The sequence below is a fragment of the Rhinatrema bivittatum genome, chromosome 2 (assembly GCF_901001135.1).
Source record: "Rhinatrema bivittatum chromosome 2, aRhiBiv1.1, whole genome shotgun sequence".
Lineage (NCBI taxonomy): Eukaryota > Metazoa > Chordata > Amphibia > Gymnophiona > Rhinatrematidae > Rhinatrema > Rhinatrema bivittatum.
This window is the reverse complement of record NC_042616.1, coordinates 421,885,891-421,906,385: the sequence shown is the minus strand read 5'-3', so window position 1 is coordinate 421,906,385 and position 20,495 is coordinate 421,885,891. Positions and strand designations below refer to the sequence as shown.

Genomic DNA, 20,495 nt, shown 5'->3' with positions numbered 1-20,495 from the left:
CCCATGGCCCTCAACGGGTCATCCATCAGTCTTTTAGCAGAGTCTGAAGGACTGTCCTCAACGCGCCTCTTCCCGGCTTCCCTAGCCAGGAAAGCCTCATGGAGCAAAAAGATGAATTTGGGCAAGAAGCCCCTCTGGGCCGCCGAGATCCAGCCCATACGCCCCTCCACATGCTGCTGGACCATGGGGGATAGAAGGGGTGGGGGGAATCCCTGGAGCCGAGAGATTGGCCCCCTTACCCAACTCCCTCCTTCACAAGGGAAGGAACACAGGCCTGAGGCCCTCCCGCGGTCCTCGCTGACCATGAAGACCTCCTTCTTGCAGGCTTGGCCAAAGCCCCCTCCCTCCTCCTGCACACTCCGTGCAAAGGGAGAGTGAGGTTGAGATATGCAGACCAGATTCCAGAGGCCCAGCAGGCCTCCACCAGCGGCCTATCCATCATTGCGTTGGATTCACGAGGGGGGAAGGGCGCACTATGCAGCCGCCGCAGAACAGGAACTAGAGGGCGCACCGCCGCGAAGTTCCCGCTGGCGCGAATCAGAAGCACTGACACCGTGGGAAACGTGTGTGGGCACCACCATACGAAAACACAAAGAAGGGGCATTTTCCCCCAGCTGGAGTACCTTCCTGAGGCGGCAAAGGCAGATCCTCTGGGGCCGACCCAGGATGATCCCACTGAGCCTCCTAGCTTTGCTTTTTTTTTTTTTTTTAAGAAACCCCAGCAGCAATTACTCAGGAAGGAAAAGGAACCCCACAGGGGGGATACTTCCCTGAATCCAAGGGGCAGGCAGAGGAGGGCTTCAGGACCCATTGAGGGAACCAGTCCCCTGGCTATCACGGGCTAAAACTTCCATCCCTGGCTCAACCCAAGGGATGGCCCTCAACAGGAACCTGGCACCTCAGGGAGCAGAAATCTTCCAAACACTAGATCAGCCAAGACTGCAAGTAAAGCAAATGTTGCTTACCTGTAACAGGTGTTCTCACAGGACAGCAGGATGTTAGTCCTCATATATGGGTGACGTCACAGGACGGAGCCCAATCACGGAAAACTTCTGTCAAAGTTTCTAGAACTTTGACTGGCCCCTACTGGGCATGCCCAGCATGGCACTAACCCTGCAGCCAGCAGGGGTCCCCCTTCAGTCTTGTTTTGAAAGCTACAGGTAGTGCCGAAAAATAAAAGAAAACGAACACAACACCGCGGGGTGGCGGGCGGGTTTCGTGAGGACTAACATCCTGCTGTCCTGTGAGAACACCTGTTACAGGTAAGCAACATTTGCTTTCTCACAGGACAAGCAGGATGGTAGTCCTCACATATGGGTGAGTACCGAGCTGAGGATGTCCGAACATGCACCAAATGTACCCAACGGTGTGCAACAGGCACAACAACTGGGGTGGAATTTGGTAGAGGGCATCCGGAACCCTATCGGGCAGGCGGAAGGGTGTTGGTACGTGGAAAAAGGTTACGGAGGACAGATTGGCCGAAGATGGAATCCTGTCTTCCGGCTTTGTCCAAGCAATAGTGGGCTGCGAAAGTGTGGAGAGAACTCCAGGTAGCAGCTCTGCAAAGGTCAGGAAGCGGCACCGATCGTAGGTGTGCTACTGAAGTCGCCATGGCCCTCACAGAGTGTGCTTTAACACGGTCTTGAAAAGGAATGCCTGCTTGCTGATAGCAAAAAGATATGCAATCCGCCACCCAGGTGGAAAGAGCTTGCTTACCCACAGGTTGCCCTAATTTGTTTGGATGGAAAGAGACGAATAACTGAATGCTCTTCCTGTGGGCAACTGTATGGTCTAGATAGAAAGCTAGAGCCCGTTTACAGTCAAGGGTATGCAGGGTCTGTTGGAGTTGGAGTGAGGCCTGGGAAAGAAGATAGGTAGTATGATGGATTGATTAATGTGAAACTCCGAAACTACCTTGGGCAAAAACTTAGGGTGAGTGCGGAGTACCGCCCGGTCCTGCAGGAGTTTAGTGTAAGGCGGATAGGTGACTAGGGCCTGTAACTCACTAACCCTGCGAGCAGAAGTGATAGCTAAAAGGAATAACGCTTTCCATGTGAGATACCTAAGGTCACAGGAGTGGAGAGGTTCGAAAGGTGGTTTCATGAGCCGACCGAGAACCAAATTAAGGTCCCAAGAAGGGGCCGGAGGACGTAAAGGTGGCTTGATATGGAGCAAGCCTTTAAGAAATTGTGTTACGAGGGGTTGTATCGAAATAGGGACACCCTGATTCCTTTATGGAAGGCGGCTACCACGCTAACATGCATTCTAATGGAAGAGGTCTTTAGACCGGATTCTGATAAATGCCAGAGATAGTCCAAGAATTTTGGGATTGGACAGGAAAAGGGATCAAGGGACTGCGAAGTGCATCATGATGTGTACCTTTTCCATTTATAGGAATAAGATTGTCTTGTGGAAGGCTTCCGTGAAGCAATCAGGACACGAGAAACTGATTCGGAAAGGTTAAGTGGTTGAAGGATTAACCTTTCAACATCCATGCCGTCAGGGACAAGGCTTGAAGATTGGGATGGAGTAGGCATCCGTCGTTTTGAGCGATCACATGCGGGTCCGTTCCCAAGGGAATGTGCCTGCGGATGGAGAGATCCTGGAGTATGGGAAACCACACTTGGCGCGGCCAGTGAGGTGCTATCAGGATCATGGTTCCTTTGTCCTGACGTAGTTTCACGAGAGTCTTCGAGAGAAGAGTAAGTGGAGGGAATGCATAAAGCAGACCGGTTGCCCACGTAAGGGAGAATGCATCTCTGGGCCGAGAGTGCTTGCTACGAATTAGGGAGCAATAATTTTCCACTTTGTGGTTCTGAGGGGACGCAAAGAAGTCTATTTGGGGATACCCCCATTGCTGGAAGAGAGAGATCGCTACCGATGGATTGAGCGACCACTCGTGCGACTGGAAGACACGGCTCAATTTGTCTGCCAAGAAATTGTTCACTCCCGGCAAGTAGGTGGCCCTGAGGTACATCGAGCGGGAGAGCGCTTCCGCCCAAATCTGTGCAGCTTCCTGACACAGAAGGAAGGAGCCTGTGCCGCCTTGCTTGTTGATGTACCACATGGCCACCTGATTGTCCGTCTGAATCAGGATTACGTGATTTGATAGGCAATCCTGAAAGGCTCTGAGAGCATATTGCATCGCTCGAAGTTCCAGGAAATTTATCTGGTGTTTGGCTTCCTCTGGAGACCAAGATCCTTGCATCTGTAGATTGTTTACATGAGCTCCCCAACCAATGTTGGAAGCGTCGGTGGTGAGAATGATTTGAGGATCTGGTAGGTGAAAAGGCAGTCCCTGGACGAGATTGGTGTGATCTTTCCACCAGGCGAGAGATAGACTGAGTGCGGTGATGTAAACAATGGTTGACAGAGGCCGAGTGGCTTGAATCCATTGTGACCTCAGAGTCCAATGCATGACTCTTATGGCCAGGCGGGCCATTGGTGTCACATAGACTGAGGACGCCATGTGTCCCAGCAGGACGAGGAATTGGCGAGCTGTTGCTGTGTGTTGAGACTGCAACCGGTGAGCTAGAGACACGAGGGTTTGAACTCGCTGCTGAAGAAGAAAGGCTTTTGCCTGTAAGGTGTCCAAGTCTGCCCCAATGAAGGATAAGGTTTGAGATGGGAGTAAATAGGATTTCTCGTAATTGACAAGAAATCCTAGAGATATTAGAGTGTGAATGGTGAGGTTCAGGGAGGACCAAGCGACTTGCTGGGTTGGGGCCCTGATCAGCCAGTCGTCCAGATAGGGGTAAGACATGGACACCTTCCTTCCTGAGAAAGGCTGCGACAACTACGAGGCATTTGGTGAATACTCGTGGTGCCGATGCTAGGCCGAAAGGGAGCACTCGATATTGGTAGTGCTTTTGGCCTACTAAAAAGCGTAGATTCTTGCGATGAGCCGGAGCTATCGCAATGTGGGTGTAAGCATCTCGGAGGTCTAGAGAGCAGAGCCAGTCTCCTCTTTGTAGCAGAGGTAGAAGAGAGCCTAAGGTTACCATTTTGAACTTCTCTCTTTGAAGGTACTTGTTGAGGGCTCGTAGGTCCAGAATTGGATGAAGTCCTCCTGACTTTTTTGGTATCAGAAAGTACCGGGAATAGAACCCTAGGCCTTGTTGTGAAAGAGGGACAGATTCTATTGCGTTTGACTGGAGGAGGGGGGAAACCTCCTGCTCCAGAAGGACAGAGTGGCCGGTTAGTCCCCATGTTTGCAAAGGTGGGGAGTCCGGAACAGTTAAGAAGTTTAGGTGGTAACCCTGAGCAATGATTGCTAATACCCATTGGTCGGTTGTGATTGAGTGCCACTTTTCGTGAAAGTGACCTAATCGACCTCCCACTGGTATGCTTTGTAGAGGGATCTGGCTGCCGCTCTCCAAGTGGAAGTCAAAAACCCGAAGCAGGCCCTGGCTGGGGAGCTGCTTGCGGTTTTTGCTTTCAAGGCTGGCGAGGCTGAGATTTTTGATAAGGCCTCGGTCTGGATCTTGTTAATGGGGGATAATACTTCCGTGTACGGAAGAATGATTTCTTAGAGTCCTTTTTGAAGGGCTGTTTAGAAAGGAAATCAGAAGGTATCGATGAGAGCTGCTTGAGGGTCTCATGATGGTCCTTTAATTCAGCAAGTATTTGTTGAATTTGTTCTCCAAATAGATTATCCCCTAAGCAGGGCAGGTCAGAAAGTCTGTCTTGAACTTCTGGGCGAAGATCAGAAGACTTTGAGCCAGGCCCAGCGTCTTGCCGAAATGGCAGCTGCAGACACTCTAGTGGAAGTGTCAAAAATATCATAAGCTGTTCTAATTTCATGTTTTCCTGCTTCAAAACCCTTAGTTACCAGGGCTTGAAGATGTTGGAATTGTTCAGGCAGGGTTTCAGCGAAATCTTATATTTGCTTGAAAATGACCCTATTGTATTGGGTCATGTACAGCTGATAAGAAGCTATCCTGGAGATAAGCATGGCCCCTTGGTATACTCGTCGACCAATATTATCTAAGAACTTATGTTCTTTGATAGGAGGTATAGACGAGTATGGTTTCGTTCTTTTTTGCTTTCTTTTGGGCTGATTCAACCACTACTGAATGGTGGTCAAGCTGAGGTTTTTGAAAGCCAGGTGCTGACTGTACGAGATAAGTAGAGTCAGCTTTTTTGTGTACTGGAGCAATGGATTCAGGATTCTCCCAATTCTTTTTTAGAAGGTCAAGAAAAACCTGATGAATTGGAATGGAAGTGATCACTTTAGGGGCATCCAGGAATTGGAGAAGCTCCATCATCTGGTGCCTGTCATCTTGCTCTGTTTGAAGCTGAAAAGGGACCAATTCCGACATTTCCTTCACAAAATTGATGAAAGAGAGGTCCTCTGGAGGAGAACGCTTTCTACTTTCAGTAGGAGAGGGTGGTGAAGGTAAATCATCGGTGTCTGTGGACGTATCATCCCCCCAGGTGTCATAAGGATCAGCGGACTGACCTGTAGGACCAGGAGGGGGTTGGATACCCGAAGGTCCCGGCTGAGGCTCCGGTAAAATCGAAGGAATCACCGGGGGCACCGAGAATGCCCTGGCGGGCATCGGTGCTGGCATTGAAAGCATCGATGGCGCCGATGTGCGTATCGCCCCCGATGAATGAATCGGTGGCGAGGGACGACACGGCATCGATGGTTGAGGCACAACTCCCGAAGGAGGAATGCGAAACGGTGTTTCTCCTCCCGATGAAGCTGTCATCGGGGAGCGCACCGGGGCTGTCGGTGACCCAGGAATTACTGGTGGAAGGGCAGTCATGAGCGCTTCCATCCGGGAGAGCAGCGGTGCCAGCGCCGCTGGAATCGGGTCGGTGACCGGTTCCACTCTCGGCACCGGAGGGACCTGGAACCGTTGCATCGCCTTGTCGATGGCCTCCTGGACCAGCCGGTCCAGTTCTTCCCGGAGACCTGGGGTAACAAGACCCGTCTCCGTAACGGAAGAGGGAGGCTGGGGCAGAGCCGGAGGGACCACCTTTACAGGCGGAATCGCGACTCCCAAACCCCGATCGGGTGAGGGTTGCCTCGATGTCTCGGTCGCAGGAGTGGACGGTGCCGCTCCTGGCTGGGGTTTCTTCGATGGAGGCTCGGACGGTATCGAGGTCGATGACTTCGGTTCCTCGAGGGTCCAAGACTTGCGATGCCGATGTTTCTCCCTCCGATCCCCTCGATCTTCGGGGGAAGGGACGGGAGTCGATGGCCGTGGAGATGTCGATGGTGGACGGTCACCGGAGGATTGTCGACGGTGGTGTGACTTCGACGGTGCTGGTTCCGAAGACATGGATGCGATGGACGGCGTCGGGGTGTGAGCACGGAAAAGGAGTCCCATCTTCTCCATTCTGGCTTTGCGACCTTTAGGTGTCATCAAGGCACATTTGGTGCAAGTCAGGACATCATGCTCACTACCTAAACACAATACACAGACTCTGAGGGTCTGTGATAGACATGGTGCGCATACAATCTGGGCACCGACGGAAACCCGACGCCATGGCCATGAGAAAAAATTTAGCCGCGGTATGTCGACGGCCAGTAGGCCGCGAGGGCCAAACTCGACGGAAATCGACGAAAAACGGCAAAAAACTTACCGAAGTACCGTGAACTGAGTAAAGAAAGAGGAGGGACCCCTGTGGGGCAAACTTAACCTTAAAGAAGTCCGTGAAGAAATTCCTGTCAGGAATGTGGTCAGAGCTCCTTAACCGCGAGACTACTGCTGCGCGGAAAAAAGAAGACTGAAGGGGGACCCCTGCTGCTGCAGGGTTAGTTGCCATGCTGGGCATGCCCAGTAGGGGCCCAGTCAAAGTTCTAGAAACTTTGACAGAAGTTTTCCGTGATTGGGCTCCGTCCTGTGACGTCACCCATATGTGAGGACTACCATCCTGCTTGTCCTGTGAGAAACACCTCTACCATCTGCTAGAGGCAGAGAAATACTAAGGAACTGCAGGTGGCACTCTCAGATATGTAGCAGTGCCCAAAGTTTTGTCCTCTGCTTCCATCTGCTGGTAGGGATGAATAAACCTACTTGTCTGGACATGTTCAGGAATTGCAGGTTTTGCACCATCTACCATCTGCTGAAGACAGAGAAATACTGAGGGACTGCAGGTGGCACACTGGGTTATGTACAGTGTCAGTGATGCTTTTTCTGTCTCCATCTGCTGGCAGGGAGGCAAAACCCAGGAGTCTGGACTGATCTGGGTACGTACAGGGAATGAAGGACTCTGACAGCAAGTGGTCAATGCTCCTTGTTGCACTGGAGCCACTGCACCATACAGGTGCAATGACGAATGAAAAAAATGTATAAAAATGATTGAAAAACCTATCAGACTAAGAGAGAGAAGAAAAACCAACCATAGGTCCCTGTGCTGAACCATTCCTTTAGTTTTGAACAAAAGGAGTGCCAAAAAAAGCAAGAGACCGAGGAATCACAACCAAAGGAGTATGCGGAAAATGTGAGACAATGCTGCACATACCCAATAGGGCACAGTTAAAATTGTAGATATTTTGGCAAAGTTTTGGGTCAGGCTCCATCGGATGATGTCACCCTATTCGTGAGGACTGGCATCCTGCTTGACCTCAGAAAACGTTTAATGCAAGGACTTATACAGTTTATTTAGATTTATATTCCACTTTTCGCACTTTTTTCAGAGCTTCAAAGTGGATTACATTCAGGTACTGTATTTCCCTATCCCCAGAGGGCTTACAATCTAAGTTTGTACCTGAGGCAATAGAGGGTAAAGTGACTTGCCCAAGGCAACAAGGAGCGACAGTAGGACTCGGATCCTGGTCTACTGGTTCGTAGCTCACTGCTCTAACCACTAGGCTATTCCTCCACAGTTAAATAAGTTACAATGATCCAATAGATCTGATATTTAATATTTAATAATTATGTTATGTTCAGAAACTCTGTTTAATGTAACGCCTTAACCGCGACAGTTTTGTTCTATGTAAACCGACCTGATTTGATATTTGTATTGAGAATGTCGGTATATAAAAATCCTAAATAAATAAATAAATATCAATATATATCCTTTCCTCCCTCTCACACACTTTTTCAGCTACAAAGGCAACAAAATACTTTAACTTTCAAGTCTATAAAATGTTAAATCCAGAACGTGTTCACAAGTGCATCCTGAAAGGGCTGAGATAGAAATAAATGTGCTATTCTGTTGCACACAGTAACAGCATCTGTATTTCTGTTATTAAAATAGTCTGCTGAAATGTAGTGAATGCATATCATCCTGCCTGCCAACCAATTAGCTGATTATGTACCACTCAGGTGGAAGAAAAATGGAAGTGTTTTTTTAAATTTTACACAAGTCAACAATTTAATGCCATTTCTTATATGAAACAAAGAAATTTGGTTCAGGACTTACCCATCTCGCCTCATTCTGCGTGTAAGGTCATCGCATCGGCGCTTAGTTTCTACAAAGATGATAGTCTTATTCTCTTTCTCGGCCATTATTTCCTCCATCAATTGAATCAGCCTGAAACAGGACAATACATGGTAGGAACACCCAAGAATGACTATTACGAAAGCAGTCTTTCATAACAAAACATCTGTACATCTCTAACACATATACATAGAAGGTAATTTTCAAAGGGACTTCTGCAAGTAAAGTAGGGCAGAGTTGCTTACCTGTAACAGGTGCTCTCTGAGGACACCAGGATGTTAGTCCTCACACATGGGTGACATCAGATGGAAACCCGATGTGGAAAATTTATGTCAAAATTTGTAGAACTTTGACCAGGCACACTGGGCATCCCAGCATGCCCTACACCACATTTCCACCCAGGGTCTCTCTTCAATCTCGTAACAAAGAATTACAATTAAAATAAAAAATAGGAGAAACCCAATTCCGTGGGGTGGCAGGTGGGTTCTGTGAGGACTAGTAACCTACTCTCCTCAGAGAACACTGTTACAGGTAAGCAATGCTGCTTTCTCCAAGGACAAGCAGGATGGTCGTCCTCACACATGGATGAATCCCAAGCTACAGGCTTCTCCCCAGCATCAATGTATGCAGCCATGACTATCTCCTTAATCCAGCAAGCTATGGGAGCCTGTGAGAACAGCTCTCCCTGCCTAATACCGCCGTAAAGGACAAACAGGCAAACTGTCTTCTGTAAAGGCTTAGTAACCTCCAGATACCTAACAATATGACTCTTGACATCCAAGGGTTGCAACAGATGATACTCCTCTACATCTCTCTCTCTGTCCACAAATGGCAGGGAGATGGACTGATTCAAGTGGAAGTCAGTGACCTCCTTTGGTAGAAAAGAAGAAACGGTACGCAGCTATACCACCCCTGGAGTCACCCGGAGGAATGGCTCCTGGCAAGACTAGACCTGCAGTTTGGAAACCCTATGTACAGAACAAATTGCAATAAGAAACACTGTTTTCAAGGTCAGTAACCACAAGGTCTGGTTACGCATTTGTCTAAATGTAGGGCCCACTAAGAATTCCAATACCAAATTAAGACTCCATAGGAGCACCGGAAACCACAAAGGAGGATGAAGATGTTTCACTCCTTTTAGGAAATGGGCCACATCAGGATGAGCCGACAGGGAACCACCATTCACCTGACCCCTGAAACAGGCAAGAGCCGCTACTTGTACCTTTAAGGAATTAAGTGCCAAGCCTTTATTCAATCCATCCTGCAGGAATTCCAAAATGAGCGGGACCTTGACCGAACAAGGAAGAGTACCTCAATCCTCACACCAGGCCTCAAACACTTGCCAAACCCGCATGTAGGCCAATGAAGTGGATAACTTCCTAGTTCTCAGCAAGGTGGAAATCACTGTCGAGGAGTATCCATGCTTCAGCAAGCAAGCCCTTTCAAGGGCTATACCATAAGACAAAATCGAACTGGATCTTCGTGAAGTACAGGTTCCTGCCACAACAGGCTCCTGTGCACCGGAAGTCGAAGGGGCGAATCCACCAGGATCCTCCGCAGATCCACATACCACGGTCTCCTGGGCCAATCTGGAGCAACCAAGAGCACCATCCCTCTGTGGTGCTCAATCCTTCGAACCAATTTACCCAACATGAGCAATGGAGGAAAGGCATACAGTAACCTATCTCTGGCCACTCGCACCAAAGAATCGGTCCCCAATGACTTCGGATCTCTCCTGCAACTGAAGAATTGCAGAACTTTCGCACTGCGAGAGGGTTGCCAGATATAGAGATGGGAGACCTCAGCGATTAAGCATCAGCTGAAATGCCTTGTCTGACAAAGCCAAAATTGTTACCCTTGTATAGGTGTTATCCAGGACAGCAGGATGTAATCCCACATATGGGTGACATCAGTAATGGAGCCCTATACGGAAAAAACGTCTGTCAAAGTTTCTAGAAACTTTTGACTGGCACAGTGTGCCCACTGAGCATGCCCAGCATTCCATGATATTCTCTGCCACAGGGGTCTCCCTTCAGTCTGGTTTGTAGCAATGAGCGTTAACTAAAAAATAAAATGTATTGGACCCAACTTCGCGGGGTGGTGGGTGGGTTTCGTGAGGGACTACTTCCTGATGTCCTGGGATAATACCTATTACAAGGTAAGCAATTTTGCTTTATCCCAGGACAAGCAGGATACTAGTCCTCACATATGGGTGATTAGCAAGCTACAGGCTGAGTCATCTTTGTATTGGACCAACAGGTTACAACTTGTGCAACAGGCACAACTGGTGTACTGTTGGGAAAAAATGAGGCAGCCTGAAATCACGAAAAGTTGGATGTGGAAGGAGTTGGGATTATACTGGAAACAAATTCTTTAAAACAGATTGTCCATAGGCTGAATCTTGTCATCCTTCCTTGTCGAGACAGTAGCCGCAAAGGTGTGAAGGGAACTCCATGTTGCGGCCTTACACACGTCAGCTATTGGCACTGAACGGTAGTGTGCTACTGAGGTTGACATTGCTCTTACTGCGTGTGCCTTTACTCGCCCTTTGAGAGGAAGGCCTGCTTTTTCATAGCAAAGCTGTATGCAATCTGCTAGCCAATTGGACAGAGTTTGCTTGCCCACTGCTTTTCCAGGTTTGTTTGGATCAAAAGAAACAAAGAGCTGGTTGGATTTTCTATGGGCTGTAGTGCGGTCTAAGTAGTACGCAAGTGCACGCTTACAGTCCAAGCTATGTAAAGCTCTCTCTCCTTGATGAGAGTGTGGTCTTGGGAAGACGATAGATTGAGTCAAATGGAATTCCGTAACTACTTTTGGCAGAAATTTTGGATGTGTACAGAGTACCACTCGATCATGTAGGAATTTTGTGTAGGGTGAGTATGTGACAAGTGTTTGTAACTCACTAACCTTCTTGCAGATGTGATGGCTATTAAGAAAATAATCTTCCAAGTGAGAAATTTAACGTCACAGGGATCCATGGGTTCAAAAGGAGAACGCATGAGTCTCGTTAAGACCACATTAAGGTCCCATTGCGTGACCGGTGGTCGGTGTGGAGGTTTAAGTTGAATTATTGGTGCATCCCCAACGGTATTATGATAAGCTGAGATTGCACTTAAATGTACCAGAGTCTGAGAGATGCCATAGATAGTCTGATAGAGATGATGTAGTGCAGGAGAAAGGGTTAATACTATTTTGTGAGCACCACGTGGTAAACCTTTTCCATTTAGCACAATAGTTTTTTTGTGTGGAGGGTTTACGTGAAGCTACAAGCACTTGAGAGACATTAGTTGAAAGATTGAGAGGTTGTAGAATCAAGCTTTCAACATCCATGCTGTGAGGGATAGGGATTGAAGGTTGGGATGACGCAACCTGCCCTGATCCTGAGTTATGAGAGTGGGTGCTGTGCCCAGGCGAACTGGATCTTTGATCGAGAGGTCTAGAAGTATGGCAAACCATACTTGTCGAGGCCAATATGAGGCTATGAGAATCATGGACCCTTTGTCTTGTTGTAGCTTCACTAGAGTTTTGGTTATTAGCGGTATCGGGGGCTACGTGTATAGAAGGCCTGAGTTCCAGGGGCGAGCAAAGGCGTCCCTGGGTAAGCGGTTTCTCTGCTTGAATAGGGAGCAATAATCGTCCACTTTGTAATTCAGTTGTGATGCAAAGAGGTCTACTGTTGGTTGGCCCCAACGTTGAAAGATCTTGGTCGCAATTACTGGATCCAGAGACCACTCGTGACGTTGGAATTGACGACTGAGGCGATCTGCCACTACATTGTGAATTCCTGCTAGGTAAGTGGCCCGTAAAAGCATTGAGTGTGTTAGGGCCCAGTCCCAAATCTGTGCTGCTTCTTGACAAAGGAGATACGAGCCCGTACCTCCCTGTTTGTTGATGTACCACATGGCTACTGTGTTGTCTGTTTGTATCAGAACAGTCTTGTGGGAGAGGCAGTCCTTGAACGCATGTAGCGCATAACGTATAGCTCAAAGCTCTAGGAAATTTATCTGAAATGTAGCTTCGAGTGTTGTCCAAGTACATTGGGTCTGCAGATGACCAATGTGTGCTCCCCAGCCTAAGGTGGATGCATCTATAGTTAAGGTCACTTGCGTAATTGGTTGTTGGAAGGATAGGCCTTTGAGCAAGTTGTTCATGGTTGTCCACCACAGGAGCGAGGATCGTAGTTGTTGAGTCACTTGGATTGGATAAGAAAGCGGTTGAATGGCTTGTATCCATTGTCTTGAGTTCCATTGCGTGCGCCTCATGGCTAATCTGGCCATGGGAGTGATGTGAATTGTGGATGCCATGTGACCCAAGAGAGTGAGACATTGATGAGCTGTTATTTGTGTGCGTGCTCGGAGAGAGCCTGCTAACGAGGCTAATGTCTGTGCACGGTCTTTTGGAAGGAAAGCTTTTGCTGTTATGGTGTTTAATTCTGCACCGATGAATTGTAACAGGTGAGATGGTGTGAATTGGGATTTCTGGTAGTTGATGAGGAATCCCAAGGAATGGAGTAGAGTTACTGTAAGCTTGAGAGAGGTGAGAGCTCCTTGCCTTGTTTGACTTCTGATGAGCCAATCGTCCAGGTAAGGAAACACGTGTACGCCCTGCTTGTGTAGGTGGGCAGCTGCCACTGCCAGGCACTTTGTGAACACCCGAGGTGCTGAGGCAAGGCCGAATGGTAGTACCCTGTACTGGAAATGTTGATTTCCTACTAGGAATCGTAGATATTTTCGATGAGGAGGGAATATCGGAATGTGAGCGTAAGCATCTTGAAGATCCAGAGAACAGAGCCAAATCTCCCTTTTGAAGTAGAGGTAACATGGTGCCCAGAGAAACCATCCTGAATTTTTCTTTCCTGAGAAATTTGTTGAGATTTCTGAGGTCTAGGATGGGACGTAGGCCTCCTGTTTTCTTTGGAATGAGGAAATAACAGGAGTAGAATCCTCTGTCCTGCTGAGGCCGGGGAACTGGTTCCATGGCCCTGGCTCTCAGAAGGGTGGATAATTCTGTTTTGAGAAGTGTGGATTGGTTGTTTACCGTCCAAAATGAGATGGGTGGAGTATCTTTTGGTACAGTGAGAAAGTCCAAGTGGTACCGCCAAACTTATGACTCTCAGAAGACTTAAACCACTACTAACACCAAATGACTTCTGGTCAGTACTACAAGCATTAATTTTTTCAAGCACTGATTACTGTAATGCCCTTCTACTAGGATTACCCCACACCACGATAAGACCACTACAGGTATTACAAAACACAGCTGCAAGAATTTTAACCGGTAAAAGTAAGATAGACCATATCACCAAAACCCTAATTGAACTACACTGGCTACCCATTGAACAAAGAATTCAATGCAAGACTCTATGCACCATACATAAATTAATACACGACGAAAAGGCAGAATGGCTGAACACAGCCCTTCACGTACACGTCCCTAATAGAAACTTGAGATCAGAAAACAAAGCCCTACTAACTATTCCCTCAGTAAAAACAGCCAAACTAACTCAAGTAAGGGATAGGGCCCTATCCCTGGCAGGACCTATAATATGGAACACAATGCCTTTAGAAATCAGAACACAAAGAGACATCAAAGCATTCAAAAAAAGTTTAAAAACAAGGCTATTTAAGCAAGCATACCACAAAGGGAATGAAGAGTAGAATCCAGGGAATTGTATGATGCAGTCCGAAGAACTCCCACACACACATCAGCTTACTCGAATGGTGTGTGTGTGTATATTTTATTTTACTTTACCTCTATTAGATTGCAACAACAGAGGACCAGACTTAAGTGTTAATTTATCTTATAGCTGTTATACTTAAAGTAGACATGACGTAAATCCAGTTCACTTGGAACGGTAAGATTTACATGAGGAAGGCTCTCGTGAAGCTACAGGAACCTGAGAGACTTGAGTCGAAAGATTGAGCAGCTGCAGGATCAAGCTTTCAACATCCAAGCTGTTAGGGCAAGGGTTTGTAGGTTGGAATGGCATAACATGCTCTGGTTCTTAGAGTGGGCACTGTGCCCAGGCGAATTGGTTCTCTGATCAAGAGGTCAAGGAGTATGGGAAACCAGACTTGTCGAGGCCAGTACGGGGCTATGAGGATCATTGACCCTCTGTTCTGCTGTAGCTTCACAAAAGTTTTGGCTATAAGCGGAATTGGAGGAAACGCATATAGAAGCCCTTTGTTCTAGGGGCGAGCAAAGGTGCCCCTGGTAAATGGTTGTCGACAGCTGTGGAGGGAGCAGAACCTTTCCACTTTGTGGTTCATTTTGGACGCAAAGAGGTCGATGATTGGGCGACCCCAGCGTTGAAAGATTTTGCTCGCTACACAGGGATCCAGAGACCATTTGTGGGGATGGAAACGTCGACTGAGATTGTCCGCTAGGACATTTTGTATGCCTGCTAGATAAGTGGCCCTGAGATGCATAGAGTGTGCTAGGGCCCAGACCCAAATCTGCACTGCTTCTTGACATAGCAGATAGGAGCCTGTATCACAACCACTAAATAATATTTAATATGAAACTATGTTACAGTATTTGATGGCACCTGTTTAGTTAATATAACTCAACACATTTAAGTTTGAAATTATGTGCCTTATTGTGAACCGTTGTGACGGCAACTAGCTTAACGACGGTATAGAAAAGATTTTAAATAAAATAAATAAATATGTGATGGAAAGTACCCATTGGTCTGTGGTAATGTGTAACCAATTGTGTTGGAAGAAGGCAATCCGACCTCCTACCGGCAAATTTGGGGTCGGATTGGTAGAGCGGCTGCTGTTCCCTGGTATTACTTCAAAACCCCGATGTGGCTCCTGTTTGCGGAGGGCGTTTGAGCTCTAGGCGCTCTTGGTTGTCTTGACTGTGTTCTCTGAGTTGGCCTGGATGAGCGTCCACGGGCAGAAGGTGGATAATAACGCCTTGATCGGTAGTATGGACACTTGGAATCTTTTCTCGGGAGTCTTCTTGATGGTACTTGAGACTCTTGAGGTACCGAAGATAGTTGTTTTAGGGTTTCTGAGTGTTCCTTTAGGAGAGAAACCGCTTCTTTCACCTTATCTCTGAAGAGATTGTCTGCTACACAAGGGAGATCAGCTAGTTTCTCCTGTATTTCGGGTCTCAAATCTGAGGCCTTGAGCCAGGCCCATCTTCGAGCACTTATACCTGTGGCTGATAGTTTTGAAACGGCATCAAGACTATCATATGCTGCATGAACCTCGTGTTTGCCAGCTTCCAGACTTTTATGAATTATGTCAGAGAAAGACTCCTGAACTTGCTGGGGAAGAGTTTCAGAGAGTTCTTGCATTTGCTTCCATAAGTTATGCTGGTATTGCATGAAATATAATTGGTAGGACACAATCCTGGAAACTAACATGGATCCCTGGAAACATCTTCCTATCTATGTTGTCTAGGAACTTGTTGTCTCTTCCTGGTGGAGTTGAAGAATGAGTTTTTATTCTTTTTGATTTCTTTTGTGCTGACTCAACTACCACTGACTGGTGAGGTAGTTGAGTCTTCTGGAATCCTGGGATGTGTTGGACCAGGTATGTCGCATCAGTCCTCTTGTTTACTGGAGGTATGGAGCAGGGATGCTCCCATAATCTGTGTAACAGTTCTTCGAGGACTGGTATGGCTAAAACCTCCTTAGGAGGGTCCATGAACTGTTAACACCTCCAGGGTTTTTTGCCTGGTGTCTTCCTCAGACTGTAGCTGAAAAGGAATGGTGTCAGCCATATCCATGATGAAGTTGGAGAAGGCTAAGTCCTCCGGAGGGGATTTTCTACATTCCTCTGGAGGAGATGGTTCTGAGAAGACTTCTTCGGAAGAGGTATCAGTGTCTGTATCCTTCCATGTGTCAGGTGTATGTGGTCGAGACACCTTTGACATCTATGATCGTTCCCTAGGTTTCGATGGGAACAATGGGGATATTGGTGGTAATGGGCGTGGAACCCCCGATGGACCCGGAATCGGATCTGTAATCGGTGGTTCTTCGGCAGTATCTTCTCTCCTCGGTAGTGGTATTGGTAGTTCCTGAGGTTTTATAGGAATTGCACCGATAATTGTATCTAATTTTGCTAAAATCGGTGCAAGAAGGAATAAATCGGCGGAATCGACGATGGATGCGAAAGTGTCATCGGTATTGGCATCGATGGAACCGGCGATGGAACTGGTAAGGGCATCGGTACTGGCATCGATGGCCCCGGGGATGGAACCGGTAAGGGCATCGGTACTGGCGTCGATGGAAACAGTACTGGCGTTTGCGCTGGCTTTGAAGGCAGAGTCGGTGCTGGCATCGAAGGGATGTTGAGGAGCGCATTCCTGACTGCCTGGCGGATATAGCCGTCCAGTTCCGCCCGCATAGCTGGTGAGACCAGAGCAGCTATGGGGGGAGGCAGTGAAGGTGGTTCTGATACCTCCGCAGAACCCTGAGGAGGTACGGTTCCCGACACAGATATCGGTGGGGATCACTGTGGGGTGGAAGGCCTCGATGAAGCGTCCTCTCTCCGGGGTTTCTTAGATGCTGGTGCAGGATCCTTCGATGGACCGCCGGATATCGGGTCGGTCTCGGGATCGTGAGGCCCTCGATGCCGATGCTTCTGTTTGTGGTCGGTGCTTTTCTCGATGACCGACATTGATTTTATCGAGGATATAGACGGGGTTGGTGATGATCTATCTCCCGCTTCATCCGGTTGTCTTTTCTTCAGGACGACTTTACGGATCGCTCCAGCTAGAGACGACTGCGTGGACGTCGAAGTTGAGGGCATCAGCTGTAAATGGAACAGGTGTTCCATTTTTCTCCATCCGGAGTCTCCTGCCCTTTGGGGTCATTTTGGCACACTTCGGGCAGGTTAAGACATTGTGTCTCTCACCGAGACAGAGCACACACTCTAAGTGTGGGTCCGTGATGGACATTGTTCGACAACAAATCGGGCATTTCTTAAAACCCGTAGCTATTATGAAGTCGGACAGCCATCGACGACTTTTAGCTAATAGATGGTACGGAACAGACGCAAAAAAGGAAAAAACTTACCGCGATGGTAAAAAAACGGGGGACCCCTGCGGTTTTGAAGTTTTTTGGTTGTTTTAGAAATATGGTGAAAATCGCCACAGGACTCCAATTAAGCGCGAGGCTAACTGCTTCGCGGAAAAAAGAAGACTGAAGGGAGACCCCTGTGGCAGAGAATATCATGGCATGCTGAGCATGCTCAGTGGGCACACTGTGCCAGTCAAAAGTTTCTAGAAACTTTGACAGAAGTTTTTCCGTATAGGGCTCCATTACTGATGTCACCCATATGTGAGGACTAGCATCTTGCTTGTCCTGGGATAACATGTATTCTCCCAGATCCAGACTTTCCCTGCTAAAGAAATCTGTCTCACATTGTCTTTTCCTGCTATGTGCGAGGCTGAGATCATCTGGAGATGCACTTCGGTCCATTCCATAAGCTGATCTATTTCCTGTGACACATGTTGGCTCTTAGTTCCTCCCTGCCTATTGATGTAAGCCACAGTCATTGCATTGTCCTACATTATCCTGACCGATCGACCCTGTAGCCTGTTGCTGAACTGCAAACATGCCAACCAGACCATCCTGGCTTCCAGCCGATTGATGTTCCAGAGAGACTCTTCTGCACTCCAGCACCATTGTGCTGTCAGCTCCTGACAGTGAGCTTCCCAACCATGGAAGCTCACATCTGTTGTCAGTACTAGCCAGTCTAGTGGTGCTAGGGAAACTCCCTTCCATAGATGATCCACATGTAGCCACCAACACCGTTGGGAGGAGACCTCCATCGGGAAATTGAGCCAAAGCAAATAGTCTTGAGACTGCGGGATCCACTGAGGCAGCTTGGAGCGCCGGAGAGGACGCATATGCGCCCTTGCCCACGGTACCACTTCCAGGGTGACTGCATTAAAACAAGTACAGTTGAGAGCAAAATGTTCATCAACAGACGTAGCTGGGCCATTAACTCCTGAATACAAGCTCTAGAAGGAAAACCTTGCCCTCCTTGTCAAACCAAACCCTGAGGTATTCCAATGACTGAGTAGGCTGAAGACTTCTCTTGGCCAGGTTCACCACCCAACCAAGCTCCTGCAACAGGGAGATCACCTTGTGGGTCACCAGGCGGCTCTCTTCCAGCAACTTGGCTCGAATTAGCCAGTCCAAATATGGGTGTACCAGGATCCCATCCTCTCTCAACTCTGTCACAACTACTACCATTACCTTGGAAAAGGTCATGGGAGCAGTGGCCAGAGCTCAAAACTGATAATGGTGTCCCAGAACTGCAAACCTCAGAAAAAAATGTTCTAGTCAGATGGGAATGTGAAGATACGCCTCAGAGAGGTACAAAGAGGTCAGAAATTCCCCAATTGCACAGCCATTATAACTGAGCGCAAATTTTCCATGCGAAAACGCTGCACTCGCAGATGACAGTTGACACCTTTTAGATCCAGGATGGGACAAAAGGAGCCCTCCCCTTCTTGGGCACAACGAAATAAATGGAATATCACCCCATATTTTCTTGAGACATGGGCACTGGAACCACAGCCCTCAGGCTGAGCAGCCTTGCCAATGCATCCCTGTGCCCGGCACCTGCATCGACGGGGACTGGTGCAAGATACTACTTAGGTTTCACTTGCTGCTCGGCCCAGTGCCAAGGTCGAAGATAACGAACCTAGCACCCTGGGCCTGGAGGAGATGGACAACAGTCTGTTTCTGGAGCCACTATCCAGAGTGGTTGTTTTGGTTTCCAATTCCAGTTTGTCTCCATATTTATAATTTGTGGTGAAGGTCAGTTCTGGGTGTGTGACCGAGGTGAGGTATTTTACTAGCATGTAGGCATTTGTATCAATCTCATTTGTTGTGTTTTCTCAATAGGACATGCATTAGTGGTAAATTACTCTCTTTTCATAAGAGGGGTATTGTGCCTGCAAGTAAAGGGAGTTTGTTTTGCTTTTACTGAGATGTCATCAGAACCAGAATATCTTTTTTTATATGGTGAGTTGTATGGATAATGCCCTAGTTCTGCTCTGCACCCATTTTTGGGGGTCGAGGGGGTTCCTGAGGATGCAGGAAGGAAAATTGGTTCTTACCTGCTAATTTTCGTTCCTGTAGTAGGACGGATCAGTCCAGACAGCGGGTTGTATCCCCTGTCCAGCAGATGGAACCAGAGAAAAAAATAACTGAAAGGCATACCATATGGGCATAGCTCACCCTGCGCTCAAATCGAATACGTTCAAGCAAGTAACAATTCAACAGTAATAATATAACGCCAGTTTGGAACAGTGTTATACATAGCTCTTAAGAATTATGAAAATAACATCCGGTGCCTTATGAATCCTTTATTTAATACTTCTGTAGGATAAAAAAAGGCAATTAGCAGCGCTGCAAAAGGAAAAAGACTAGAAGCGGACTGAAAAAGTAGACTGGGAGGGAGTCTGGAGTAATCCGTGGTACTACAGGAACGAAAATTAGCAGGTAAGAACCAATTTTCCTTTCCCTGTATGTACCCAGATCAGTCCAGACAGCGGGATGTACCAAAGCTTCCCTAGTTAGGATGGGACCGAGACAGTCCCGCTCGGAGTACCTGTCTGCCGAAGGAACCAAAAATAAGTGCCTGAATGTCGAGACGATAATGCCGAGCAAACAATATGTAAGGATTTTCAAGTGGCCGCTCTGCAAATTTCTTGCGGGGAAACCAGCTGGCTCTCTTCTGCCCAAGTAGCAGCTTGCAAGCGCAACGAATGGACCCTCCGGAACCAGCCGGCCCCATCAGAGATAGGCGGACGCAATAGCTTCCTTTAGCCAGCGAGCTATAGTAGCTTTAGAGGCCTTCTGCCCCTTATGAGGGCCGCTCCATAAAACAAAGAGATGATCAGAAACTCTGAAATCATTAGTGACCTGTAAGTGGTGCAAGAGAACTCACTTAACATCCAAACGGCGTAAATCATCACTAGCCGAGCTAGCAATATCCTCCTGAGAAAAGGCAGGGAGCTCCACTCACTGATTTGACATGAAAGGAGGAGACTACCTTTGGCAGGAGGAAACCGTCTTTAAAGAGACGCCCGAATCAGAGAACCTCAAGAAGGGTTCTCTACAGGAT

At 47.8% G+C, this 20,495-nt stretch overlaps 1 protein-coding gene across 1 annotated transcript in view; it reads right to left on the bottom strand.

Annotated features, from left to right (window-relative positions):
* Positions 1-20,495, bottom strand: part of DDX17 (DEAD-box helicase 17) — a 195,429-nt gene that overhangs the window by 69,932 nt on the left and 105,002 nt on the right. Inside the window, exon 9 of the mRNA XM_029590213.1 lies at positions 8,380-8,490. Coding sequence (XP_029446073.1) covers positions 8,380-8,490 — 111 coding nt within the window. The remainder of the gene's footprint in view (positions 1-8,379; positions 8,491-20,495) is intronic.